The sequence below is a fragment of the Diutina rugosa genome (assembly GCF_008704595.1).
Source record: "Diutina rugosa strain CBS 613 chromosome Unknown scaffold15_size221551, whole genome shotgun sequence".
Taxonomy (NCBI): Eukaryota; Fungi; Ascomycota; class Pichiomycetes; order Serinales; family Debaryomycetaceae; genus Diutina; species Diutina rugosa.
In genome coordinates this window covers 193823-221295 of record NW_022995055.1, presented here as the reverse complement: position 1 = coordinate 221295, position 27473 = coordinate 193823, and the positions used below count along the sequence as shown (strand labels likewise).

Below are 27473 nucleotides of genomic sequence, written 5' to 3'. Positions count from 1 at the left end.
CGCCCTTTTTACGTTTGGCTATTTCGAGTAGTACACGACTTTCACCCAACTTAATACAACAGAAAAATTTGCACACCAGTCTGACCGGTGATAAGGGACATATGGAGTGAGCGAATTTTGACTATATCACCAAAATATTGTGCCCTCGTTCAACGGAAGTACAACAAATACCGAAACCATTTAGATTGGGTTGCAAAATTTCAATTTTACGCGAGAAATTTCAGGAAAATTTCCAACTTTAGTGTCGACCACGGGCTCAAGCACATGCCCATTGTAGAGGGTGGCGCAGTTACCGAGTACCAACCAGACTCTTAAACCAGATCAATAAATCAATATTAAAATAATTTTCAGAGGCAATAAACAAAATTGTAACGAGAAATCACCGGCGCCGATCCTCTGCCCCGCTTTCTCAATATCTGCCCCTCACGGGTACCTGTCAAGAAATGAGTCGCGTATATTGAATACATAAAAGAAATGAGACAGGTGAAAATATGTGCAGTATTTCGGTTTAGTGTAACTGAAAACTCACAGCAACGGACGTAGCGACATTTTAAAGTTTACCACTTGCGAGTCAGTCGGCTAGGGTCTCCAAAACTTCGCCCAATCACCCTACATTTTCACCTCAACGAAACATGAGACAGACAGCATTCTTGCTCCTGCTACTCGGCATGGTGGCGGCGCTAGGCCACGTTGGCGACGACGACAACGCCGACGAAAACGGCACCACCGCCCCGACCTCGGTGTGGGTCACCACCACCGTCAACGGGGCGTTGGCCACCATCCAGGCCCAGTACACCCAGTCGTTCCAACCGGTGGCGTCGCTGGCGGCGGAAGTCCCCTCCGGCGGCATTGGCCTCGGCTCGCTTTCTGGCGAAGTGGGCAATGCCCGTACCTACGATTCGACGACAGTCACCGGTGGTGCTGCCGGTATCGCTGCATTGGGAGGGATATTCGTTGCGTTGGGAGGTCTTTTGCTTTAGAGGGTTTTACATCTGCTTTTCAGTTTTGGGATTTATATACAATTTGAGGATACAAATGGTCTTAGAAAAAACTTGTAGGTGAGGGAATTCTCAAAAGTATTAGTGGTACATTGCGATCGACTAATGAGGTTTAGGGACGTGGTTTGCAGTTGCGGAAGTCTCCAACCAGCCATGTGTTTACCTCATCCATGCGCCGATGCCTAAAATGGATGCTTTGTAAATGTCGATCGAAAGCGACTTGTTGGTAATTCGAATCGAGGACAAATACTCGTCACCCGAGTACGATGGTTAGCTAATGATATCAAATAGAGAATTAGAAACAATTGCTGGAAATTTAACATCTTCTTCGAACTGATTATTCGAAGCTGAGCAGCTCAAGGAAAGGAATTAATAGATTTGCCGATGATGTAGTTTGAGAACATGTCATCAAATAGCTTATCCTCAGAGCCTTGTCAATCGAAACATTTTAGGCTTGTTTAAAGTACTGGCTGATGATTTCAATCAAATTTACGAAAATTGCAAACATCATGTTAAGCGCTACAACGAGGTTACCGATGCATATCTATTTGCGTACTATCTATACACTCTATTGTAAAGCTTGCACCAAGTCTTCGATGAGATCTTCCACATTCTCAACCCCAACCGAGATTCTCAACAACTTAGTGGAGCAGGTAGCATCAGACAACGCCCTCCATTCGATCAAGGATTCCACCCCACCCAAGGAAGTGGCGTGAATGAAGTACTTCAACTTGAGGGGGAGTTCCTTAGCCGTTTGTTCATCAGGACACTCAATGGAGAATACCGGCGAGTGACCGTTGGGCATTTGCTTGGCGACAAACGGTTCCGTTTGCAACAGAGAGTGGTAGATTTTCGCCAACTTGGGAAGCTTATCGATGTCGTCATGGAGACGCTTGACGATGGCCGTGGCCAGCTTCCATTGGCGGTCGACTCTCATTTCGAAAGTGCGCAACGACCGGATCAAAAGCGACGCCTCGAGGTTGGCGATGTTGGTACCCAACAACAACCGGTCCTTCAACAACTTGTCCTTAGTTTCATCGTCCTTCACGAGCAACAACCCCGCGAGGAGATCGGAGTGACCGCCAAAGAACTTCGTCGCCGAGTGCATGACGATGTCAGCTCCCTGTTGGAAAGGATCTTGGATGGGAGGAGGAGCGAAAGTGGAGTCGACGACAACCTTGGCACCGTACTTGTGCGCCTTATCGGCGTACTTTTGGATGTCAATACATACCCCTTCAGGGTTGACGGGGGACTCGAGGTGGACGACATCGCCCAGCTTCACCACGCCTTCAAACTCGTCGTCCAAGCCGATCTGTTTGACGCCGTAGTTTCTCGTCAAAATGTCGGCAATACCGTGGCACCCGTGGTAGGCCTGGCCGATGGCGAGCGTCTTCGGGTTCAAGAGGCACATGGCGGCGTTAAACGCCGACAACCCGCTCAGGTACACGACACACTTGTAGCCGGTGATCTGCTCGACGATCGCTTCGACCTGTTCCGAGTTGGGGTGCGATTCTCTCGAGTAGACCGGGTTGTTGAGGATGGGGGGGTCGTCGGCGGCCTTCATCCACGTCGACGGGTCCTTCGAGTACTTGAACGTCGTGGCCACGTTGATGGGGGGCACCACGTCGGGCACTCTGCTCAAGTCGTCGGCGCCATGGACGCCTCTGGTGGAAAGTCCAGTCATTTGATGGAGAGAAAGACGTGGATGACAAACGGTTTAAATATTGCGCTCGAGTCATCCGGCCAGGATGTGCAGCAACGATGCGTTATGGCGTTTAATCACCGCCATTCGCCTGGTCAAAACTCACCTACTCTTCGTCAGTAGTAGTGTTTAAGAGTCTTTGTTCTCAGGGAGACATTTTTCTGAAATCTTTTGTGCATTTCTGTGTAAGATTCTAAGAAATATTTCGGTGCTGTGTACTGCGAGTGGAAATTTCGTGGCAAGGCGCGCGGATCAGTATTGCTGTTACACAAATAGAACACATCCGCGGTAATAAAATGCCTTTCCGGAAGTCTGCACGACGAGTCAAACTTTTTAAGCAAAGCCTCTATCGATGTATGTTGCCACCAATCGATCCTCATCGAATAAATCACATTGCGCGGCAAGGTAGGCCCAATTGCGCGTCGTAATACACGAAATTGCGCTTTGAAAAATCAAAACGCGCAATTTTCTACCTCGAATTATAATGACAATATCATCCACAAAATAGACGTTTACCCATTGTAGCTGATAGCTATACTTAACGGCCCGCCTCACCCTTTCACTCACTCAAAATATAGCCCACAGCGATGCTGAGGCGTCAACGGAGGTGGAACCATGCCTATCAAGCGCAAGTTATCGTACAGCAGCTATTCCATGATGATATGTAAATAGAAAGCGCAAGATGTGATATCAACAATTATCGCAACGGCGCCTCGCCTCTCCTATTCTGGTTAACGTAGATATACAATTAGATCATTAAATCATAAGCCTATTAATAAGTGTTACCCTTGGAAGATTTCCTCGCCGCCTTCGTCCAAGTAGTTGCCGGGGACAAGCCCCACCCGCCCCGCGTGGCCGGGCCCGCACGCCGCCAGCAACTCGGCCCAGTACCAGTCGTCCTCCTGGCGCTGGATGATGTACATCGTCCACCCCTTGCGGAAGAACATCTCCAGCTTCTGGTTCAAGTCGTGCGGGTCGGGGTTGGGGTTGGGGTGGAAGGTGTATTTGGCGCGGGCCTTGCCGACGATGGGCTGCTTCAGCACCGGGGTATGCGTCGGGATCCGCGCCGCCGGCATCAGGTGTCGTTTGTTGGCATGGGGCCTCAGCGCCGCCTCGGCGGCGGCCTCGGCAAAGTCGCGGGACGGGTAGGGCATGCTCTGGCGGCGCCGGTCGCCGGGGTTGGTCTTGGTCCGCGTCGCCGGCTCCATCTCCACCATCTCCGCCGCCGCCACCAGCCGGAGGTCGGTGTACAGCTTCAGCGGCAGCTTGATCATCCGCTTCAGCTTGCGGGGGTCAAACGTCTCCGGCTGACTGGGCTCGGTGTGGATGGTGGGGGCATACGCCAGCTTGGGGCGGCCGAAGGTGAGCGACTCGTAGCGCACCGCCACCTCGTCCAGGTCATCGATGTAGTCCAGCGTGGGGCGGCGGTGGGAGGCGGCGGCGGCGCCCTGGCTGCGGCGGAACTCCTCCTCCTGAGCCTGCTGGCGGCGCACGCTCTTACGGTACCGCAGCACGTCGCCGGTGCCGCCCAGGTTCAAGTCGTCAAGCGCCTTCAGCAAGAAGTCGACGCTGAAGTCCTTCATGATATTCACTTTAGGTTGGGGGTCTAACGTGGGATGGGGCGCTACCACCGGTTTCAGCTGGCGATTAATCTGTTCCTGGACCTGCTTCAACTGCTGCTCGCCTTTACGCGCCAGGTTCCACAGCCGTTTCGACGTCAGCGAGTAGTTGGACAGCGTGTAGTTTGTCGGCTCCGAGTACTTGCTCAGCCCCTGGGACTGGCGGAGCTCGGGCTCAGAGAACACTTCATTTTCGTCACGTTCGGAGTCGTCAAAGTCCTGAGGCGGTTTGCGTTTAACCTGGGCTCGCTGGGGCAGGACGTCGTTCAGCGCGACGCTGGTCGCCTGGTACTTCAGCGCCGCCTCGACGGCAGCGGCGCCGGGGTGGACGTGGGACGCCGACTGGGGCGCGAGCAACGGCTTCAGCAAGATGGGGTTGTATTGGGGGTCCTTATACTCGACTTTCTCCGTGTGCACTTCGAAGTCGCCGGCCTCGCCGTTGAGGTAGTCGACGAACTTGGCGTGCTCTAAAGTGCTGTTGCCGGTGCCGTAGGCCTTGGTAAACTCCAGTAAATCGGTAGCGGGGTTGATTTGAGCGAAGGAGGTCCGCGCCACGTCGACAGTGGCGTCCTGGTCGACACAGTAGGTGGCAATAACGTTGCACCAGTTGAAGCAGTTCACTTTGAGCAACTGGATCCGCTCCAACTCCAACTTGTACAAGTCCAGCAACGCCACCGCCCAGTCCTTCTTGTAGATGTCCTGGAGCTCGTTATAGGTGGTGATGGCCATCTGGTACAGCTTGCGCAGGTGCTGGGCCAGCTGCTGGGCCTTCACCTGTTTCACCTGATACTTCTCCAACTCCTTCCCCCACGTGGTTTGCACTTGAAGCCGGAGCCCCTTGAGCATGCCACAGTCGTCTCGGTACCGCGTCTGTTCCTGCTCCAAATGGTGCTCGGCCAGGCTGAGCTTGTGCAAGAGCTTAGTCATATGGTTCAAAATCTTCAGCGTCTTCTTATCGTAGAGGTGGGCGAACTCCTTCAACTGGCGGCAGTTATCCTCCATCAGCTTAAGCTGTTTGCGGCAGTTGTCGACGCCGTGGTGGTTCTCCACCATCAACAGGTCCATCAGCACTTTTAGCAGTCCCGTCTCGTTGCGGCCGATGTGGATCCGCCCGAGTTTATCGAGGCGGCGGATGTATTCGGCCTCGACGGCGATGCGCTCAGTGTAGTACTTGATGACCTCGTCGACGGTGTTGTGACCGTGTTTGATGCGGTGGTGGATGACGTCGAAGGCGTCGTCGCGGCTGGTGCCCCAGAAGTTCAGGACAAACATGGCGATGGCGACGGGGATATGGGGTCATGGGCAGGCGACCGGGTATTTCTAGTGCGAGTGGCATTTGTTTTGGTATTCCCCGATCGGGACGACGTCGTTTACGCGCCAGTGCATCTCTGGTTGTGAGCCTTGGGTGGCGACATAACTAGCTATAAACAACTGTTCGAAATCATAAATATTCAGATTGACCACTACCACAACCAGATGTTTCAGCAGGATTAAATTATTACAGCAGCCATATTGCGAGCGTTTTCAACTTCCCGTCCATTTCATACAACCTCCATAGAAGGTATTTAAGCTTATCGTATGACTCCAATGGTGACACTTTAGACTCATAGCAAACGAGATATATGTTAGCCATATACGGCTCTGTTGTACGAACCTTTAATATTCAAGAGGCTCAAGGTATGATCGTAACAGAAATTTAACTCAATGAACTTGCCCTGATACTTAGCTAGTGTGACCGTATTGGACTCCCACTGCTAATGAAATTGACCATCAGTCATCGTTGATCGTATAATCATACTCATGAAACTCTAGTGTACTTGCTGGCACTACAAGATTTTGATACAAGAAATCACTGTGTCATTAGCTATTGAATCTGGGACTTAAAGCGCTTCCACAGGGGGAAGCCCTCGATGAAGTTCATCACCGCCCACTGGATCTTGGGCCACAACGGCACCCGGTACTTCTTGCACATCGGCAACATCACGAAGATCACCTCGAGAAGGTGGATGGCGTACATCGCGGGGATGATCTTGTACCCGTGCTCCTTCAACCACCCGACAGCAGGCATCAACAGCGCCGGCAACTTATTGATGATCTCACCGGCAATGGGGTCCAAGTACCGGTGGAACAGCTTGGCGTCGAGCTTGTTCCACACCGAGAGGGCAAACACCACGTACATCAACACCTGGTCGGGCTGGTTGGGGCCCACAGCGGTGGTCACTCGCTGGTGGGAGAACCCGCGCTTGTGGGCGGCGTACTTCGCCATCAGCACCAACTTGCCCTTGACGTGGGCCAATTCCGTCACCTCGATATTTTCGCCCTCGTCGGCGTCCTTCCACTTGATGACCGCGGTTCTGGCGACGCCGTTGACGCGGTAGCTGATGACGACGGCCTCGGTGTCGATGTCGGCGAGCTTGGCGCTGTTGGGGTCGGGGACGGCGCCGACGTAGGCGACGACGTAGTCCTCGATCAGCAAGCCGTGGCCCTTGTTCATGTGGGAGATGATGCGTCTTTGGTGTTCGGGAGTCGACATTTGTGTGGTGGGTGGTGGTTGGTGGCGACAGGGGAGGAAATATCGCCAGCGGTTGCTCAGGGTTATATTTGCTGCGCCATGGCATGTGCTAATAGCAGGCAGAGGCGACGCCACCGGGGAGGTGGGGGAGGGGTAAAAGTGGCAATCTAGTGCTAAACGAGGTATCTACAACGACTAGAAAATTTAATTGAGGGGGGTTGTCTACCTAAATTTGTCTAATTGGGCGACAATTGCTTCGCAATGGGGTCAGGGGTGGTGGGTGGCTTCAGGGGCGTGAGCTCTATCGAGGAGAAAAAACTTAGGGGGGACCCGAGAATGCCGATGACCACTGCGAAATACGGGGCCAGTGCAACTGTCCGTGGCTCCAATCGAGGGGTGATAACGACTACTCAAATGGGGATGAGGGATTGAGGGCATAATTGAGCCGAGGGCTACGCTGGTGGCGGGGGTAACCTACTCAAACGGTGGTCGCGCCAACTCCGAAGGTCGCATTTGTGGGGAACACGGATAGGCTACGGTTTAGGAAAGAGGCCGACAGGGCGTGAGACTGCGGGGACATGCCAAAAGCAGTAGGCCTCGCGCTCGGAACGGCTTGTCACCCGGTCCGCTTCTAGCCCCACCCAGATACAGACCCCTGTCACCTCTGCACGGAATTGAGGGTGGGTGCAACTATTTTGTTTAGTAGTGGCCAGTACGAACGCCCTCCATTAAGGACTAGCCTCAGTTTTAAATTGATTAGACTTACACTCGTAAGGTAAGTGATTTCAATAATTGAAGTCCAACATTCGTACAATATAGCACGACATTATCTACTGATACCCCCAGGTCGAACGATGGTCGACCACTACGTGTGTTCCAAATTGGGGTTTTCAAAACATCCTCATATCGAGTGGACATCATCCATATTCGGATTGTATTGAGGATATGAACAACCAAGAGATTAATTGTTGCAACCATTCAGTCTCATACAAAGAGTTTACTATCATGATTGACAGTTTAAGGACAATGGGCAATGTCTGAAGCTAGCTTTTAGCTTGATATCTTATAAAATCAAGACGACATCCTAATTATCCCCATCCCCACTGAAGTTATGTCAAAAGACGATATGTTGAAGATTGAATATTTTTTTGTTTACGTTGACCAAATGCTATTTTATCGTTCTCATCGGTGTTTCTGTGTTGAAAGGCTTTTGCTGGCAACTAATTGGAACTCAATTCCCGTCAACCGCTCAACCAAAGACTCGAACTCCTTCGGAAAGTCAACAACAGTTGGAGATAATTGAACCAGAGATAAATGAACCTCCGCCTGAGATAATTGAACTACCACTAGAGATACTTGCAAGAGTGCTTGACTTCCTCCCTCAGCATCATGTTTACCCTTTTTTGTCTTTATCAAAAGGAGTCAATCACATTGCGAGGTACAGACTATTTCGCCAAGTGTATGTACTCGAGTACCATAATCCCATATTACACGATGTCATCGAGGATCTACTATGTTGGCTGGTCCTTACAAGAAGACAATTTCATATTCTCCTCAGTTCAGAGTTTCCATGGCCTGGAAAATTACTTATTATTGAAACGAGTTGGCGGCACCATGAACCTGTAAGTGCTATAAGGGCACGATTTGCACCAGCCGACGTACGCTTCACCAAACGTATACTTGGTGCTGATAGCATTCCATACGAGGATCAAATTGTCGTACTGCCACCCACTTCAACGACTGCCGCTGATGTTCGATTATCGCGACTTACTTTAGTAGGACCCTCACTATGCGATCCATTAGCGGTAACTGTCAAAGTTGATTGCCTACTTGTTGTGGGCGAAGTCTTTGCTATTGAAAGGTGTATTGATATTCCATCAATAAAGCAATTGACACTCATTTCGGCATTCAGCAATTTAGGAGACGACATTTACGGGTTGGCGTCGCAACTTAGTTCCTTAAAAGACTTGTTTGTGGCAGAGAGTCCGCTTACGCCAGATATGCTTTCGGAGTTTCCTACAAACATCAGACGATTAGTATTGTCAAACACAACACGAACCGCTCCGGTTGACTGCTGTTCACGTTTTCGGCTGCTGCTTGAGTATCTTGAATTAGGAGAAAGAGTCTACTTTGAGAACTGGCCACGGGTAATACGGCGAAGATCCAGCGCAAGTTCCGCAGGCTTGTTACCACTCAGTGCCTGGTTTCGTAAGGAGGATTTTCCGAGGCTTCTGATATGTGTGTACGACCACGAGGCCTACACGTTTAAGCGAGTCCGGGGTGAATGGCAAGCGATTAGATTCGAGCGAAGTCAACCAAGGAATAGTCTCTTGACCTGATCAGCCATGCAATCACGCATGGTTTTATATTTGACGGCCATTGCGTTACTAGTTTGGACACTATTGTGGTTTGTCTGGATTACCAAAACTATTTCAAACTACTTTCTCGAATACGTACGGAACCCTTTCTCGATTATCTTCGGTTTTCCAAATTTAGCTGGGCATAGATTAATCCGTTACAGATGGTATCTCTTCACCGCATTTATGCCCTGAGTATTAAACTACACAATTGTCCTAATGTAATTAATCACCATCACGTCAAAACCTTAGAACAAAGCGTATTCTTTTCACCTTGACGCACTCCACCATTTCTCTAGCGGCCTTTTTTTTTTTTTTTTTTTGATGATAGGTAACGGATGCACCATCGGGGGTTCTCGGAACTACCAAAGGGAGATTGCCAGAAGTGATGCAAAAAGTCCCCAAGCAACCAAATCACTCAAAAATTGACAATTACAAACCTTAGCCAAGCTGAATCAGTTGATACTACCATTAACAGATAGTCATGGGGGCGATGGGGGACTGATGTCTGAAGTCGTCCTTTGGCTTAGGGGGCACCTGCATATAGTCTAACAAAAACGTGCGATGGTCTTCGCGGTCAAATCTGGAGTACGCCCTCATCGATCCCTCTCGCCCGTGTCCCCCAGATGTCGACTAATTCGATCAAGTTGTTGGCCAGCGACGTCCACCGCGGGCTTGCCGAGCTCGTCGCCCAGCGGCTCGGGATGCCCCTCACGCCGTGCGAGTTCAAGCGCGACCTGACCGGCGAGATCCAGTTCTCGATCGACGAGCTGGTCCGCGACGAGGACTGCTTCATCATCTGCCAGATCGGCCTGGGCGTCGTCAACGACCGCGTGTTGGAGTTGTTGATCATGATCAACGCCTGCAAGACCGCCTCCGCCCGCCGCATCACCGTGATTTTGCCCAATTTCCCTTACGCCCGCCAGGACAGAAAGGACAAGCTGCGGGCGCCGATCACCGCCAAGTTGATGGCCGACATGTTGACCACCGCCGGGTGCAACCACGTGATCACCATGGACTTGCACGCGCTGCAGATCCAAGGGTTCTTTGACGTCCCCGTCGACAACTTGTACGCCGAGCCCCTGGTGGTGCGCTACATCAAGGAGAAGGTCAACTACAACGAGGCGATCATCATCTCCCCCGACGCCGGTGGTGCCAAGCGCGCGGCGGGGCTTGCCGATCGGTTAGACCTCAATTTTGCTCTTATCCACAAGGAAAGAGCCGTCGCCAACCAGGTGCTGAGAATGGTGTTGGTCGGTGACGTCACCGACAAGATCTGCATCATTGTCGACGACATGGCCGACACCTGTGGCACTTTGGCCAAAGCGGCCCAGGTGCTTTTAGACAACGGCGCCAAGCTGGTGATTGCCATCGTCACCCACGGGATCTTATCGGGCAACGCCGTCGCCAACATCAACAATCTGAACTTGGACAAAGTGGTGTGCACCAACACCGTCCCGTTTGAGGACAAGTTGAAGCTCTGCCCCAAGTTGGACACCATCGACGTATCGGCGGTGTTGGCCGAAGCGGTGAGACGGTTGCACAACGGGGAATCGATCCTGTACTTGTTCAAGAACGCTCCTTTGTAGACGATTATCACGATATCATATAGGTGGAGTCGTAGCCCCACGCATTACACATTCAGAAAGGATAGGAGTAGACGTGTTGTCCGTTTAGGGTTTCAGCTGCCAGTGTGACCTTAAACAGAGGGAATACAATGTTAGCCGGCACTCTATAGCACGTATCTTTTCTGAATGATGAACCATAGATCAAAGTCTAAGTCAAGGGGGGCAACTTTAGTCGGCACATATCCTTTCAAGGTTCACCAGATAGCGAGCGATGAAATCGTCAACCTCATGGGCCATTGATGTGGAGATTCTTTTTCCCATTCTCTCCATGGCTAGGTCGATAGTGTCTCGGTAATCACCACCTCCATAGATCAGTAACTTCGTGGCTCTGATCATAGCCCGCCCAATTGTATCAAGCACCCGAACCTGAAGTACGTAAAGCTGCTCTAAAGCTATGGTTTTACACTGAGTTTGTGCCCGGTGGTGGCATTTGGCTATGTCGTCTTGGGGAAGGTGTAGCTTATTCAAAGCGGCAGTATAGTCATATTTGTAGGCCCGAGTTTCCTGCACGAGGTGTTCGCCAAATAAGAAAAGGTTCACTCTGAGAATACGGTTAAACTGGAAGGCAAACCTGTCAATGTTGTCTGTAATACAATGATGGAGGCGGCACTGGACGCCGCGGAGGCTTTCTTCCAACTTGAGTTTGGCGGAAACACGAAACTCAGGGGCTAAGTAGTGTTGGCAGCAGATATATTGGTAATTGTCCACTTGGTGAACGTATCTCCATAGTTTATCGAGGAGTCTGTTGATCAATTGAGCTTGTTCAGTGAGACTTGTACCAATTACCCTGAACCCAGATTTGATAAAACTGGGATTTAGGATGCTATCAAATAGTGTCGAATGGTGGAAAATGGGCAATGAACGAGTACTACCGTCCATTGAATCCATGGGAGGCCTCGATTGAATGGTGACTACATTAGTCTATCTTATATCTCCCATGATCGACTGTCGTTAAAGCTTAATGTTTAACTTTAGGAGAGTCCCCGGTCCCAAGGGTCCGGGGTGCCGACTGTCTGTCTTTGTCTACCAATTGCAACACCACCTGACGACCATCGATTAAGACTATAACTATGAAGCAATGCTATTTTGAGAAACACCCATGTCTACTCAGATTTGTAGATACTGCAGCTAAACAACTTATAAAAGATGTCAAAGATCCACAATACTCACTCCTTCCTTAATCGCTGATTGATGTCCAAGACGTGTCTCTACTTAAGGTATTCATCGCGGTGCGGCACCAACACGTCCCCACCCCTCTTATTAATATCCCCAAAATGGCTCCGTACAAGGCGTGTCTCTTTGACATGGACGGCACCATCATCAACACCGAGGACCTCTACACGGTGGCGGCGCTGAAACTCCTCGCCCGCTACGGCAAGGGCCCGCTTCTGTGGGACGTCAAGATCCACCTCCAAGGGCGCCCTGGCCCCGAAGCGGCTCGGCTCTTGATGGACAGCTACGACATCAACGACATTAGTGTTGAGCAGTGGCAGGCCCAGGCGTTTGAGATCCAGGAAGACCTCTGGCGCCAGGCCCAGTGGCTCCCCGGAGCGCTAGAATTACTCCAATGGCTTAGCGCCAATAATATCCCGATTGCCTTGGGCACGTCGTCCAACACGAAAGCGTTTAGAAAGAAAACCGGCCACTTACTGGAAGGATTCGACTTGTTTGGCAAACACATCGTCTGTGGCGATGATGCTCGGATCCCTAAAGGTAAGGGGAAACCTAATCCCGATATCTGGTACGCGTGTCTTGATCTGATTAACCAGGAGCGTAAACAGGCGGGGCTTGAGCCAATTGCCATTGAGGAGTGTATTGTGTTTGAGGACGGGCTTCCCGGGGTGATTTCCGGTAAGAATGCTAACGCCCATGTGGTGTGGATTCCTCACCCAGAAGCGAGACCGTACTTGGGTGGCGACGCCGCCGAAGCGGAAGTGGTGGGCACTAATGGGACCGTGCTTGACTCGATCAAAGACTTTGATAAGACTCTAGTGGTGGACAACAACTGAATGCCCTCAACACGGTATTAACTATACCAGAACACTTTTCTTAGAATCATAATAAAGACACTAGGCGTTTATAGCCAAAGAACAAGTCTTAACGTAAAGCCTTTAATGTGGTAGAGATCACGATCACTTACACTACTCATTCACTCAATCATAAGTATGCTCATTGAATTTGCTTAGTCTCCGTGATTACAGGAAGATAAACCATAATAGAGCAAACTACAACCATAACAACATCAATGGGAAAGCACACCATCTCGATAGCCGTGTATTGAGCTCGTCGATGTTTGTTATTGTTTGGTATTGGATCTCATGGCTGTCGCTGGGGGGTGCGGTGGCTTATCTGCAGTACGTCACCGTGACGATCCGACGGCTATGGCCACCGGCGGCGTCTACACCATCGTCATTGACACCACCTCCGCAGACTTCCGCCGCGGCAAGCTTTCCATCGAATCCGTATCCATGAACGAGCCGGTGCAGGCCCTGGTCCTTGGCGAGCGCACCGTGCGCCTATTCCGCCACCACGACGCCGCCACCGACCGCTGGGCCACCGCCGCCGTGGCGCTGACGGCCGCCATCGTCGCCGTGCCCAACTATATGACCCCCGACGATCTCTGTCGGTTTGTCGGTACCCAGTACCTCAAGCAGGTGAGCCATCTCCGCATCTTACGCCTGAGCAAAACCAGTCGGTTTATGGCGCTCCTCAAGTTTAACGACGAAGCGCAGTGCCACAAGTTTGTCGAGTGCTTTGACGGCAAACAGTTCAACTCGATCGAGCCCGAGTTGTGCCACGTGGTCGCCGTGGCCCAGGTAGAGGTGGAGCTGGCGCTAAGCCGCCACCCGCAAATCGCGCCGATCATCGCTGCTGACGACGCCGCCGACGAACTAGGCGAGCTCCGAGAGCTCCCGCTGTGTCCCGTGTGCCTTGAGCGCCTCGACACGGCGATCCTGGGCCTCGTCACCATCCCCTGTTCGCACACCTTCCACTGCCACTGCCTCACCAAGTGGCGCGACGACACCTGTCCCGTATGCCGTTACCTGGCCCACCCGGCTAATCGGGAGGTGAGACACACCCTCGCTGGTCCCCAGGAAGGGCTGCTGCTGCGTGCCACTGCGTCGTCGGTAGACAACTCGTCGCCCGAGCACTGCGACGACTGCGACGTCACCCTGGACCTCTGGGTGTGTCTTGTGTGTGGCAAGGTCGGGTGCCTGCGCTACGCCCCCCACCGCCACTCGCTCGAGCACTTTGTGCTGACGGGCCACTGCTTCGCCATGGAGCTCACCACGCTGCGGGTGTGGGACTATGCCAGCGACCGCTACGTCCACCGGTTGGTGACGAACGACGCCGACGGTAAGCTTGTCGAGCTTCCCGATAAGGACATGACCGGCGCCGGTGCCACCAAGCTGGCGGAGGAGAAGGCCGACGCCGTCACCTACGAGTACGACCAGTTGCTCATCAGCCAGCTCCAGCTGCAGCGCGAGCACTACGAGCGGCTCCTCAGCCGCCAGCAGCTGGGGGCGGTGCCGTCACAGCAGCTCCGGGAGCGGTTAGCGGCGAAGGACCGCCGCCTCCAGGAGCTCGCCGCGCTCAACGACGGGTTGCTGAAGAAAGTCGAGTTCTTGGAGCAGCAGCAACAGGAGCTCGTGCGCCAGAACCAGGAGCTCGCCCACCAGAGCCAGGAACTTGCCGACCAGGTCAAGGACCTCATGTTCTTCCTCGACACCCAGGCAAAGTGCAAGGACGACCCCGAGATGCAGCAGGGGACGGTGGTGATGACTCCGGCGCCGACGCCGCGGCGGCTGAAGAAGAAACGCAAGTAGCCCGATCGCTCGATTGGCCGATTGCGATGTGGTTGCTGCCTGATGCCGATCTATTTGCGGCTCATTTTCCTGCCGATTTGTCGATGCTATCGGTGCGCTGTCGGGGCAGTGTCGGCGGGAAAGTCGAGTGTCGAGCACCCGGTGCAGTGGTTGCCTCATGACAACGACAGGCGCCACCACTTGCAGGCCTCGCCAAAAAAGCTTATTAAGGGCCCGCTGCCGCCGCTAGTGGATTCCTGTTTCCCCTAAATGAGCCACCACCCGAGCTTGCCCAGTTTCCTGGCGTTGGTGGCGCTGTTCAGCGGGCCGAACCCGCTGGTGGAGGCGCCGGCGCCGTCGCTGGCGGAGTTGTCGTGGCTGACGCCGCTGGAGCTGGCGTCGGCGGCCCAGTTGGCGTCGGCGGCGGCGACGGCACCCCCCACCGCCTACGGTCCCTGGGGCACCGAGTTGGCATACTCCACCAATCCCCCGTTGGCGCCGCCGTTAGCGCCGCCGTTGGCGCTGGGAGTGCCCGGGGTGCCGATGTTACTGGTGTACGGGTCGCCGTGGATGCTGCTGGCGCTGGCGGCGACGCTGTCGCTGGTGTTGCTGACGCCGCCGCACCCGCCACTTAAACCGTCCCCCGAAGCCCACGACCTGATCTATACGTTGCGGGACATGGTGCTGAAGCTGAAGCAGTTCTGCGACTTGTGGCTCCGCAAGTTCCACAACATCCTCCAGGACCTGATCGAGAGGCACGGCGACAACGACACCGCCATCGCCGAGGCGATGGGCTACTTCTACCAGCTGTTCACCGTCGAGGACATCGACGACGGCGTCGCGCTGTTGGGGGTGCTCCAGCAGGCGTTGATGGCGTTCAAGATCAACTGCGTCGTCCCCAACCAGCGCCTCGACGATACCAGCGACGACAGCGACGGCCCCCGCCGGGCGCTGGCGCCGCGCCGGCCGCGCACCTACATGGAGTGCCAGCACTGTGGGTCTAGAGACACCCCCGAGTGGCGCCGGGGCCCCGACGGGCCGCGCCTGGTGTGCAACGCGTGCGGGCTCTTCTACCTGAAGTTGATCCGCAAGTACGGGCGGCAAGAGGCGACGCTGATGATGCGCACGCGTAAACTTAACGGCCAGGACCATGACCGCCGGGTGTCCTAGCTTGATGTCTCTGTGACCCTGGTATAGGTTTTTAATTGATGACGTAATGATTGTATGCAGTGCGAATTTGCCAGTTAGATTATGTGCAGGACATATCCCCACTGGTTCCCCCCCCCTTAATCAATAACCCACAATAGCAACCACGTCCAAAACATGTTCTATCAACTTATTCTAGCATTATCGGTGATTGCCGTTGCCGGTGCTGACGGCTGTGCCCAGCTCATTGCCAAGTACCGGGCTACCCCCGTTGCCTACCCGTTCCCGTACCACCACGGCCCCCACCAAGGGGAGATCCGCTACGAGCTGGGCCCCAAATTTGCCAGTGTCTACGAGCTTGTACGTTTCGAATTGGGCGGCAAATATGCCGTGGAAGACGGCAAAGTGGTGCTTACTAACGGCAACAGTGCTCCCTTAGTGCTTTCGCCAGCTGCGGCTGAGGACCAGTGGGGCCCCCCAGAAGGGTGGCAGCAGCGGTTTGCCTCGCAGGATAGCGACGCCAATGACGACGGATTTGACTGGGACGACGACGGCATCGACGACGAGTTGGTGGACGATTTCCTCCGCTCGTACTGCTCAGTCACCCACGAGCAGTAAAGGCTCGACAATTCCGACACCGAGTGCCCCGCCGCGGCCGCCAAGTCCGACTCCGACAACTCCGTCAGCCAGTCTTTTTGGGTAATTAAGCTTTAAGGTTGGGAGGCAGGGTGGCGGTCCCGTAGGGAGGAGCATGGATGGTGTCTGCGGTAGTGTAATACTTTTTACGACTGTGATGAATAAATGGTTTACGAGAAGCTAAGTTTGGTTTTTAAAAAATGCAACGAGTCAGTGGGTTCAGGGCATTTGGCAGGGCAATTGGCGGTGCCACCGGTGACGACAATGGGGTGGGTGTACCCCGCAAAGCTTAAATCAAGACAGACACGTAGGCGCAAGACAGAGACGTAGGCGCGGGAGGGAAAGTCTTGGACGGAGTGTCGGAAGGCGGAGCCAGACGCCGACTCCAAGAAATCCTGATCAGTTCCAGAGGGGTCACGCTACACCAATTTCTATGTGAGCCGAGCGTGGCGCTACAGATTTGCTCTATATCTTCAGTGGGCTGATTTACTCTATAGGAGATGGCAATTGATAGTAGGTGGTGATCTTGCACACGTAGCGAAGCCGACGTCATCGATCACATCGCGAATTCCATACTAGAGGTGACCCTGGCGACTAGTGGCTGCTACTCCATCAATTTATAAAGATGGCTACCATTAATATATGCTCCCATTTCATCCCTTTAACAAGCACATACGTCATGGTAACCTGAGTTAATAGGAAAGTGGAGGTGCGAAGGAAGGTAAGCTACAACCGCAAAAACTTCTTGTTTGGAACGTTGCTACACCATGTACACAGGTCATATTTCACTTGACTTTCCCAGACGTCATTACAGCCTCTATCTTACCTACCCCATCAGATCACTCAAACTTCTTTCTTTAAAAACCACCCCGTCTCTATGAACAATAATTTGCCAATTTAATATCAAAATAATTTTCAATAACTAGTTTATACTCAACAAAACCGTTCCGTTAATAATTTCAAGAGTCTCATAATTTATCATAGTTTTTCGTGGGGATTTTCTTTTGGTGTCTTGCTTGTTCGCCGTCCCCGGGGCATCGCGCGAGGGCATCTCATCGCGCGCATTTCGCCCTGCTCCCGCCTATCCATCACTGACACCATGGGCGACTCGCAGCTAAATAGCAACGAGGTGGCGTTCCCCAGAGGTGGGGCGTCGGCCTTGACCCCGTTGGAGGTGAAGGAGATCCACCACCGGGCGGCCCGCGACGTGTTGTTCGAAGCCGCCGACCAGAACAAGCGGAAAAAGCTGGCCAAGCCCACGCAGCGAAAGAAGGCGAAACGGGCGCCCACCAGCGACGCCACCGCCGAAGAAGATGAAGAAACCATCATCGAACACTTGCTGCTCAAGCTGTTACCCAAGGGGACGCCGTTATTGGGGCAAATCGTCCACGTGGGCAAGCACGAGATGGCGGTGGCCGTCACCGATAACGTCATGGGTTACGTGTCCATCGCTCACGTGTCCCCGGAAGTCACCGCCCAGATCGAGGCCTACGAGGACGCCGAGGCCCTGGATGACGACGACGACGACGACGAAGACGGCGCTACCATCGCCAACACCGTCAACCCCGCCCCCGAGCTCACCAAGTTGTTTAAGGTGGGCCAGTGGGTGCGGACCGTGGTCTCTTCCAATGAAGTCGACGACAAGCTGGGTAAGCGTAGGCTCCAGCTTTCGGTGGAGCCGCAGGAGGCGAACCAGGGGATGGACGCCGACGACATGGTGGTGAATAACCTCGTGCAAGTGTCGGTGGCGCTGATTGAAGACCACGGGGCCATCGTCACTACTGGCATTAACAAAGTCCACGGGTTTATCCCCCACAAACACCTTGATTTCACCCCGCAAGTGGGGCAAGTGTTGTTGGCGCAAATCGAGCTGGTGAAGAACCGCGCCGTCACCCTCAAGCGGGCGCAGCCGATGAACAAGAAGCTGGCGGTGACCACGATCTCTCAGATTGACGCTGTCAGACCGGGGATGGTCGTGAGTGCCCTCGTGGCCCTGGTGCTGCTGGGGCTCGCCTGTCGTTTGTTCGGGATGATGGACGGGTCGGTGGCCCTCTCCCAGCTCCACATCTTTGACGACGCCACGTTAACCCACAACTACGCCGTCGGCCAGCCCGTCACTGCTCGGGTAGTGGGGGTAGTCGAGAGAGAAGGCGTCAAGCGGGCGTTGTTGTCCGTGCTTGACCTGGTGGCCAACTTGGACGCCACTGTCGCCAAGCAGGCGGCGTTAGAGGCATGGCCCCAGGGGTCCCGCTTTGAAGCGGCCACCGTCGTCGGCGCCGACGCCGACTTCATCTACGTCAAACTCAGCGCCGACTTCTACGGGCAGGTGCACAAGCTGGCGGTGGACCCGCTGGCCGCGCTGGACATCGCCCTGGTGTACCTTGTCGGGAGCACCCACCGCGCCCGCGTCACCGGCTACAACGACATCGACCAGTTGTTCACGTTGACGATGGACCCGCTGAAGATCGACTGCCAGTACATGTCGGTGGGCGACATCCCCCTCGGCGCCACCGTCCCCGTCGAGATTGTCGACGTTGAGGGCGAAGGGAAAGGTATCAAAGTGAAGCTTGTCTCCGGTGGGTTTGACGGGTACGTCGCTCCCGCCCAAGTGAGTGACGTCAAGTTGGTGTACCCTGAGCGTAAGTTCCGTCCTGGCCTGAAACAGGTGGCTAGAGTCGTCGGGAAGCGTGGCGGCTCGGTGTACCTCACCCTCAAGAAGCTGTTGTTGGCGATGGACGAAGACGATATCATTTCCAACGTAGATAACGTCGTTGTCGGCCAGAAGCTGTTGGCCACCGTCGAGCGGTTTGTCCCCAACGGGGCGATCGTCGCTTTCTTCGGCAACGTCAAGGCCTACTTGCCCAAACACGAGATCCTGGAACTGTTTGTCGACAACGCCAGCGACGTGTTGCGCGTGGGGCAGCTGATCCCCGTGACCATTCTCTCGAAACAGACCGTCGACGAACAGGTGAGAATCACCGTCACCCGCCGCCAGCTGGCCGAGCTCGGCGAGCAACAGCGCCAGGCGATGGCCACCATCGTCCCCGGCCACTTCCGGTCTCAGGCGACGGTGGTCGAGCGCACTAAGGACGCCGTCGTCGTCGAGCTTGCCGACCTGGGTCTCCACGGGACCATCCCCAACGGGCTTCTTTCCGACGGCAACTACGAGCAGAACCAAGCCTTGGCCAAGCTGATGGCCACGGGATCCACCGTCGAAGTGTTGGTGGTGGAAAAGGACCCCCGCTTCCGTTCTGTTACCTGTACCACCAAGCCGCTGATGCTTTCCGGCGTCGTCCCCTCGTCGTTTGACGAGGTCGAACAGCACGTCGGCGACACCCTCAGCGGGTACGTGAAGCTGGTGACGCTGATGGGGTTGTTTGTCGCCTTCGCCAACCGCTGCGTCGGGCTTGTGCTTGCCCGCCACGCCGCCGGCGCCAACGAGGACTTGGCCAAGGCCTACTCGAAGTACCAGCTGGTGCTGTGCCGCGTGTTCAACACCGACGTCGACAACCAGCGGTTTTTGCTCACTTTAGGTGGCCTGGGCACCGCTGAACTTTTGGTAAACCCCGTGGACAAGACGAAGAAGCTGACGCTGGAATACACTGATGGGTGCATCACCAAGGGTAGAATCAGAGAGGTGACGCCGCTGCACTTGGTGGTGGCGTTGGCCGACAACTGTGTTGGTCGTGTCGACGCGCTGGTGGCGTTTGACTCCTACGACGAAGTCACCGACGCCAAACACCCGTTGCTGGGTTTCAAGGAGGGGAAGAAGATCAAGGTCAAGGTGTTGGGGTTGCACAGACCGCGCAAGGGCCGCGGCATGCCCCAGGAACAGGCGCTGCAGCACCAGGTGTTCGACCTTGCCCTTGGCGACCCTAAGTTGAAACTGTTGAATGAATACAAGCCTGGCGACAAAGTGGTGGCGTTCGTCAACGGCATCCACTCCGGCTACGCCTGGGTGTCGTTGCTGCCCTCAGTTACCGGCAGAGTGTCGTTAATCGACATCAGCGACGAGCCCAACCACGAGGTCGCCCTCGGGGAAATGGTCCACTTGACGGTGGTTTCTACCGATGCCGAACACAACATCGTCAATTTGAGCGGTCGCCTGAACCCCATCACCCTGTTTGACGACGTCAAAGTGGGGCAAAAGCTCCCCTGTCGCGTGGTGAAGGCGATGGACGTGCTTGTGCTTGTCGAACTCGGTACCGGGGTCGTGGCGCTGGCCTACATTACCGACGCCGTCAACGACTACACCGAGACCCGCCCGCTCCCGGAATTGTTCCCCGAGTCGACTCTTCTCGAGTGTACCGTGATTGACCTCGACCACGACGCCAAGCGGATTGCGGTGTCGTTGCGCACCGACCCCAAGGACCCCACCATCAACTCGGTGGCCGACTTGGAGGTGGGCAAGAAGATCAACGGTTACATTAAGAGTATTGGCCCCCAGGGGGTCTACGTGGCTCTTGGCCGCCTGACCTACGCCCTCGTGCGGGTGTCCGACTTGTCGGACGAGTTCTTGGCCGACTGGAAAAAGCACTTCAAGCAGTTCCAGCCGGTGACGGGGAAGATCACCGAGTGCCGCCAGGCGGGGAGAGTGTTGATGACGTTGAAGGACCTGGAGGTCAACGGCAACAACACTCTGTTCAAGAAGTTCGACGATATTAACGTCGGCGACGTCTGCGAAGGTACCGTGCGCAAGGCCACCGACTTCGGGGTGTTTGTCAAGCTCGATGGCTACGTCAACTTGCTGGGTTTGTGCCACAAGCTGGAGATTTCTGATGCTATGGTCAACAACCCTCTGGAGTTGTTCTCTGAGGGCGACAGAGTCAAGGTGATTGTGTTGCGCAAGAACGTCGAAAAGCGCCAGCTCTCGCTCGGGATGAAGGCCCTGTACTTCACTGAAGACAATGACGATGAAGAAGATGACGAAGATGAAGTTATGGCTGAGAACGACGACGACGAAGAGGACGAAGATGTGGTCATGGAAGAAGCCGCCGGTGACGACGCCGCCGACTCGAGCTCTGACGACGACGACAACGCCGCCGAAGCCGAAGCCACCACCGGGCTCGCCACCCTGGGCTTCGACTGGACGGCGCTGATCTTGGACCAGATCAACGACGCCAGCGACCTGGACTCCGACGACGACGAGGACTTCATGAAGAAGAAGAAGCGGTCGAAGAAGCAGAAGGTCGAGGACAAGACCGGCGACCTCTCCACCCGCGCCCCCGAGTCGGTGGCCGACTTTGAGCGGTTGATCGTCGGTAACCCCAACTCGTCGGTGTTGTGGATGAACTACATGTCGTTCCAATTGCAATTGAGTGAGGTCGACCGCGCCCGTGAAATCGGCCACCGGGCGTTGAAGACGATCGCCTACAGAGAGGAACAGGAGAAGATGAACATCTGGATCGCGTTGCTTAACTTGGAAAACACCTTCGGCTCCGAGGAGACCTTGGAAGCTACCTTCAAGGACGCCTGCCAATACATGGACTCCTACGTCATGCACCAAAAGCTCGTGGGCATCTACACCATGCTGGACAAGCACTCCGCCGCCGACGACGTCTACCAGCAGATGGTGAAGAAGTTCGGCAAGGAACACTTGTCGGTGTGGACCCACTACGGCGAGTGGCTCATGGACCGCAATCGGGCCGACGACGCTCGCGAATTGTTGGCGAGAGCCTTGCTGGTGTTGCCCAAGCGTAACCACATCGAAGTGGTGCGCAAGTTTGCCCAAATGGAGTTTGCCCGTGGCCACCAAGAACAAGGGCGGACGTTGTTTGAAGGGTTGGTCCAGGACGCCCCCAAGCGGATCGACTTGTGGAACGTCTACATCGACCAGGAAATCAAGGACGGCGACAAGGAGAAGGCGGAAGACTTGTTCGACCGGGTGCTCGCCAAGAAGATCACCAAGAAGCAGGCGAAGTTCTTCTTCGGTAAATGGTTGGAGTACGAGGAGAAGATGGACGATACCAAGATGCAAGAACGCGTCAAGGCCAAGGCCAAGGCCTACGTCGAGGCCCAACAATAAGTGTATAATAGCTAGCATATTAGATTGAATCATTCGAATAGATATTGAAGAATTATGTGATGCTACCCACCAAAAGCATTATCTAATCATGTTGACTAATTCTTTCACCAAATTTGAGGTAGATCTGATACCATCATGGTGAGCTGCCCCCTCTTCGATCGCATATGGAGGATAGTTTCACAAAGTATTAATCCTATGTATGTCATCAAGAAAATCGTTCAGCCTAATAAACTCCTTATATTACACCCTAAATTCACGCCGTTGATGATCTTCAAGATTCGTCATGATGAGCGACCGGACATACGTACTTCAAATATAACATCTAGGGGTATTACCATGACATATCCATTAAGGGGCAATATTTTCGGAGTTTGTTGACGATACTTATCGTATAGTTTACTGTCAAGATGCAATATGCAGGGGTGGGGCAGTGGCTCAACGGTAGAGCTTTCGACTCCAGATCGAAGGGTTGCAGGTTCAAATCCTGTCTGCCTCAAGTCCTTTTTTACCGTTATGATTGTCGTCCAAATCATTTCAAGTCGTGTTCTAAGTGTCAGATCTGATTGCCTATTTCGTCAAAGATTACACAAAGTCGGGTGAGCCCATCAACGCCTTCAAGTTCAATCAAACATGCCCCATTAAACTGAGTAGTCGCCATCAATGGTGCCTACATTTTATCGTTGACTCTCTTGGGTGCTGCTACTCAATAGCTTACACCAAACTTAACTTGTTTTTCTACAATTGCCTTCAGTTACTCATGAGTGTATTATATTTACGTTAGGGTTACAACTTCAACAATCTGAGGTTGAACACGGTTTCGCCGATGGTTTGTTCTTCCTCGATGATGATGTCGCCCGAGGCCGACACCTTTTGCAACGGGCGCTTGGTCAGGGCACAGATGAAGTCGTTGTTTTCCAGCACCACGGTGTCGAAGTCGATGGTGTCCTTGGTGACGTCGTACTCGACCTGGATCTCGTCGGTGGCGACCAAGCCGGCCTTCTTTCTCAACTTCTGGATTCTGTTGATGATCTCACGGGCCAACCCTTCGCGCTCGAGTTCAGGGTACATGTTGCAGTCGAAGATGACCAACACGCGGTCTTCTTGCGACGATCTCGCTTCCTGGCCGTCGGCAGCCTTGTCGGCGGGCAAACCTCTTTGCACTTGCAAGTCTTCCGCCACCAAGTCGATGCCGTCGACACAGATCTTGCCGCAGGCAGCGAAGTCCTTGACGGCTTCCAGCGTCAACTTGGGCAACGCCGCCTTCACCTTCTTGGCGTCGCCCTTCAACTTCTTACCCAACACGGGCCAGTCGGCAACCGCAGTGTACTCGACGTTGTATTCGGATTCATCGGAAGTGATGATCAACTTGCGCACGTTGAGTTCCTCGAGGATGTAGTTCTCGAGGTCGGAGATGTCGTCGAGGTACAGCTGGTCGTCGTGCAACACCACCAACTGGCGGAGGGGCGTCTTGAGCGAGATCTGCTTCTTTTCACGGATGGTTCTCCCCAATTCGATGACCTTTTGCATTCTCGAGACGGCCAATTCGATTTTTTCGTCGAACAACTCTTCTCTGACCTTAGGGTACGACAAGAAGTGGACCGAGCCGGTGTCGTTGACCTTGGGGTTGATGCAGAAGGCGGCGAGGTCGGACTCGGGGAAGTACTCCTTGACCTTTTGGTAGATGCTGTCGGCGAGGAACGGCGTGAACGGAGCCATCAATCTCAGGAAAGTCATCAACGCCTCGGCGAGGGTGTTGAGGGCGTTCTCGGTGTCCTGCTTCAGCACCAGCCCCTTCAACCGCTTCCGGTTGAACCGGATGTACCAGTTGGTCATGAGGTCAATAAACCGCAACAACTTGGGCACCACGGTGTACAAGCGGTAGGCGGCCATTTCCTCGTGGACCTCCTTGACCAACGACTGCAACAGCGCCATCAACCAGCGGTCCATGACGTTGTCGGACTTGCGGGCGGCCAGGTAGGCGAAGGGGGCGCCCTGGTCCTTGGCGAAAATGTCGGCGGCGTCCTTGAGGAACCGCAGCGAGTTGTACCACGGCAACAACACCAGCAGCACCACCTCCTTGACGCCTTCCTCCTTGAACTTGAGCGTTTCCGCCCGCAACACCGGCGAGTTGATCAAGTACAATCTGAGGGCGTCGGCGCCGTACTTCTCGAGGACGATGGTGGGGTCGGGGTAGTTCTTAAGACGTTTGGACATCTTCTTGCCGTCGGCGGCGAGGACAATCCCCGAAACAATGACGTTTTCGTAGGGGCAGGTGTCGAACAAGTGGGTGCCCAACACCGTCAACGTGTAGAACCACCCTCTCGTCTGGTCCAACCCTTCCGAGATGAACTGGGCGGGGAACGCCTTCTCGAACTTGTCCTTGTTTTCGAAGGGGTAGTGGTTGGAGGCGTAAGGCATCGACCCCGATTCGAACCAGCAGTCGAACACTTCCTCGATTCTCTTCAATTGACCCTTGCCTTGCTTGGACGGGATGGTGATGGCGTCGATGGATTCACGGTGGATGTCGGTGATGTCCTGGTTGCCCGACAAGTCTCTCAATTCCTGGATAGAGCCAACACACACCATTTCCTCAAAGTCGTCCGACACCCAGAGGGGGATGGGGGTACCCCAGTAACGGTTACGCGAGATGTTCCAGTCACGGGCATTGGCGATCCAGTTGGAGAACCGCTTCTCCTTGATCGTCAGCGGCACCCAGTTCGTCTTGTCGACGTTGGCCAACATCTTGTCGATGACGGGCCCGATGCGGACGAACCACGCGGGGACAGTCCGGTACATCAACGGGGTGTCCAGCCGCCAGCAGAACGGGTACGAGTGCTTCATCTGCGTCGACACGAGCATCTTGCCGTCCTCGGTGAGCTTCTTAATCACGATCTTGTCGGCATCTTTGAAGTAAACCCCTTTCATCCCCAAATCTTCACCCACAGTCATCCGACCAGCGTCGTCGACCACTGAGGGGGGAGTGCGCTTTTCGTCAATCAAACCGTGGGCAGTGGCAGCGTTGAAATCCTCTTCACCATACGACGGGGCCTGGTGGACGATCCCGGTACCGGAGTCGCTGGTGACGTAGTCGGCCAGGATCACCTTGAACGCGTAGTCCTTGAATTGGTCGTAGAAGTAATTGAACGCCGGCTGGTATTTGAGCCCCACCAACTGGTCGCCCATGATCTTCTCCACCACCTTGTACTTGGCGGCAGCAGGCTTCTTGTATAAGGTCTTGAGCAACCCTTCCAAGAGGATGTAGTGCACCTGCTTGTCTTCGTCCCAGATCTTGACGTACTCGAACTTGGGGTTGACGGCGAGGGCGATGTTAGCCGGGAGAGTCCAGGGAGTAGTGGTCCACGCCACCAACACCGTTTTAGGGTCGTCGACAAGGGGGAACCCCACGGTGACGGCGGGGTCGTTGACGTCCTTATAGTTCTGCTGCGCCTCAAAATTAGACAACGGGGTGGTGCACGCCGTCGAGTAGGGCATCACCCGCAAACCCCGATACACCTGGTCCTTCTTCCACAACTCCTTAAACGCCCACCACACCAGCTCCATAAATTCCGGGTACAACGTCTTGTAGTCGTTGTCCATGTCGATCCACCGGCCCAAACGAGTGATCGTCTGTCTCCAGTCGTCGGCGTAGCGCATGACGATGGCGCGGCACTCGGCGTTGTACTTGTCGATGCCCATGGCGTAGACATCTTCCTTCGAGGTGACGCCGAGCTTTTTGTCGATCTCGTGCTCCACGGGCAACCCGTGGGTGTCCCAGCCGAACTTACGCTCGACGTGGAACCCGTTCATCAGGGCGTACCGGGGCAAAATGTCCTTGGTGGTCAGGGCGAGGATGTGGCCATAGTGGGGCAACCCCGTGGCGAAGGGGGGGCCGTCGTAGAACAGCCACGGCTCCATGTCTTGCGTGAGCTCGAGCTGGCGCTTGAACGCGTCCTGCTTGGCCCATTGGTCCAAGATCTTCTTCTCTTCGTCGGGGAAGCTGAAAAAGGTCGGTTCCGCCATGGTTGTTGAAGAGGCGCTTGGATGAGGTGATGCGAATCTTGGTTGAAAAATTTATTTCTCGTTGTGAGCCCGGGGTCCAATGACTCCAATAAAGACTAAATGACTCACCCACCAAAACGTCATCAATACAAGTTAGTGGAGCTATAGAGAGTTAGTTAGTAATAGGTCTTTTAAAATGTGACTGCTGACAAATTCGTTTTCCGTTAGTCAGTGATATTTGTCGAAGCGTGCTATCTGCAGGAAGATAACGGCGATTCCGGGCCTATACCGGCGTCCCCAAATCTACTACTATCTTTAATGTTGTATATTAGTCTCGTAATATCATTAATGCTGGGAATGCTTGAGTAAAGTATGGTAGGGCATGTCCCCGTCGTCGGGGTCGTTGGCCCAATGCAAAATGTCGGAGAACATCCGCTGGCTGATCACCTTGTCCATCTCCATCTCCGTCGCCCGCCACTGGTGCTCGAGCGCCTGGTCGACGTGGACGACCATCGCGAGGCCCTTATACTGCTGGCGCCGCTTGAACTCGATCACGGGCCGCCAGTGGCTGAGATTAGTGTGGGACAATTCGAGTACGGTAAGGTGCTGGAAAAACGACGGGTGGGGCCGCAGGAGGATGTGGGGCACCAGGTGGTCGGTGAGAAGGCGGCAGTTGTTAAGCAGAAGCCGCTGGAGGCTGTCGCTGCAGTGGGCGGCAAGCTCCCACACCAGGTGGTCGGTGATGTGGCACCCGGCGAGCCCCACCGTGGCCAAGTGGCGGCAGTGGCGGGCGACGGCACTGATGCTGGTGTCGGTGATGAGGTGGCCCTTATGTTTGCGCCCTAAATTAAGTGTCCGGAGCTGGCGACAGCCCGTGGCGACATGGTACACCCCCAGATCACTGATGAGCTCACACGCGCGTAAGTCGAGGGTGCGGAGGTTGGGGCACCGGCGCCCCACCATCTGGAGGAAGTGGTCGTCGACGGTCTTGGAGCCGGTGATGACGATCTTCTCGAGCGACGCCACGAGCATTTCCACCGGCGGC

The 27473-nt window shown here is 54.4% G+C and overlaps 13 protein-coding genes across 13 annotated transcripts in view; 7 read left to right on the top strand and 6 right to left on the bottom strand. All coding sequences in view use genetic code 12, as the record gives it.

Annotated features, from left to right (window-relative positions):
• Positions 1–632: 632 nt before the first annotated feature.
• DIURU_000170 (KRE1 domain-containing protein) lies at positions 633–980 on the top strand (the record flags this gene model as incomplete). The annotated part of the gene is made up of 1 exon (XM_034154272.1): positions 633–980. The coding sequence occupies one exon, from the start codon at positions 633–635 to the stop codon at positions 978–980; it is 348 nt and encodes a 115-aa protein (XP_034015115.1).
• Positions 981–1566: 586 nt separating this feature from the next.
• DIURU_000169 (uncharacterized protein) lies at positions 1567–2682 on the bottom strand (the record flags this gene model as incomplete). The annotated part of the gene is made up of 1 exon (XM_034154260.1): positions 1567–2682. One exon carries the CDS (start codon positions 2680–2682, stop codon positions 1567–1569), a length of 1116 nt encoding a protein of 371 aa, XP_034015114.1.
• An 800-nt stretch (positions 2683–3482) lies between these two features.
• Positions 3483–5591, bottom strand: HOF1 (formin-binding protein; the record flags this gene model as incomplete). The annotated part of the gene is made up of 1 exon (XM_034154249.1): positions 3483–5591. The coding sequence occupies one exon, from the start codon at positions 5589–5591 to the stop codon at positions 3483–3485; it is 2109 nt and encodes a 702-aa protein (XP_034015113.1).
• Positions 5592–6183: 592 nt separating this feature from the next.
• DIURU_000167 (uncharacterized protein) lies at positions 6184–6852 on the bottom strand (the record flags this gene model as incomplete). The annotated part of the gene is made up of 1 exon (XM_034154238.1): positions 6184–6852. The coding sequence occupies one exon, from the start codon at positions 6850–6852 to the stop codon at positions 6184–6186; it is 669 nt and encodes a 222-aa protein (XP_034015112.1).
• Positions 6853–9814: 2962 nt separating this feature from the next.
• On the top strand, positions 9815–10777 carry PRS1 (ribose phosphate diphosphokinase subunit; the record flags this gene model as incomplete). Its single annotated transcript, XM_034154227.1, has 1 exon — positions 9815–10777. One exon carries the CDS (start codon positions 9815–9817, stop codon positions 10775–10777), a length of 963 nt encoding a protein of 320 aa, XP_034015111.1.
• A 207-nt stretch (positions 10778–10984) lies between these two features.
• On the bottom strand, positions 10985–11704 carry DIURU_000165 (uncharacterized protein; the record flags this gene model as incomplete). The annotated part of the gene is made up of 1 exon (XM_034154216.1): positions 10985–11704. The coding sequence occupies one exon, from the start codon at positions 11702–11704 to the stop codon at positions 10985–10987; it is 720 nt and encodes a 239-aa protein (XP_034015110.1).
• Positions 11705–12090: 386 nt separating this feature from the next.
• DIURU_000164 (uncharacterized protein) lies at positions 12091–12825 on the top strand (the record flags this gene model as incomplete). The annotated part of the gene is made up of 1 exon (XM_034154205.1): positions 12091–12825. One exon carries the CDS (start codon positions 12091–12093, stop codon positions 12823–12825), a length of 735 nt encoding a protein of 244 aa, XP_034015109.1.
• Positions 12826–13134: 309 nt separating this feature from the next.
• DIURU_000163 (uncharacterized protein) lies at positions 13135–14643 on the top strand (the record flags this gene model as incomplete). The annotated part of the gene is made up of 1 exon (XM_034154194.1): positions 13135–14643. The coding sequence occupies one exon, from the start codon at positions 13135–13137 to the stop codon at positions 14641–14643; it is 1509 nt and encodes a 502-aa protein (XP_034015108.1).
• Positions 14644–14892: 249 nt separating this feature from the next.
• On the top strand, positions 14893–15792 carry DIURU_000162 (uncharacterized protein; the record flags this gene model as incomplete). The annotated part of the gene is made up of 1 exon (XM_034154183.1): positions 14893–15792. One exon carries the CDS (start codon positions 14893–14895, stop codon positions 15790–15792), a length of 900 nt encoding a protein of 299 aa, XP_034015107.1.
• A 153-nt stretch (positions 15793–15945) lies between these two features.
• Positions 15946–16386, top strand: DIURU_000161 (uncharacterized protein; the record flags this gene model as incomplete). The annotated part of the gene is made up of 1 exon (XM_034154172.1): positions 15946–16386. The coding sequence occupies one exon, from the start codon at positions 15946–15948 to the stop codon at positions 16384–16386; it is 441 nt and encodes a 146-aa protein (XP_034015106.1).
• Positions 16387–17503: 1117 nt separating this feature from the next.
• Positions 17504–22429, top strand: DIURU_000160 (uncharacterized protein; the record flags this gene model as incomplete). Its single annotated transcript, XM_034154161.1, has 1 exon — positions 17504–22429. One exon carries the CDS (start codon positions 17504–17506, stop codon positions 22427–22429), a length of 4926 nt encoding a protein of 1641 aa, XP_034015105.1.
• A 783-nt stretch (positions 22430–23212) lies between these two features.
• Positions 23213–26449, bottom strand: ILS1 (isoleucine--tRNA ligase; the record flags this gene model as incomplete). The annotated part of the gene is made up of 1 exon (XM_034154149.1): positions 23213–26449. The coding sequence occupies one exon, from the start codon at positions 26447–26449 to the stop codon at positions 23213–23215; it is 3237 nt and encodes a 1078-aa protein (XP_034015104.1).
• A 324-nt stretch (positions 26450–26773) lies between these two features.
• DIURU_000158 (uncharacterized protein) overlaps positions 26774–27473 on the bottom strand; it is a gene marked incomplete at both ends in the record, with an annotated part of 1443 nt that continues 743 nt past the window's right edge. Inside the window, one exon of the mRNA XM_034154138.1 lies at positions 26774–27473. This exon is cut by the window's right edge and continues 743 nt beyond it. Coding sequence (XP_034015103.1) covers positions 26774–27473 — 700 coding nt within the window.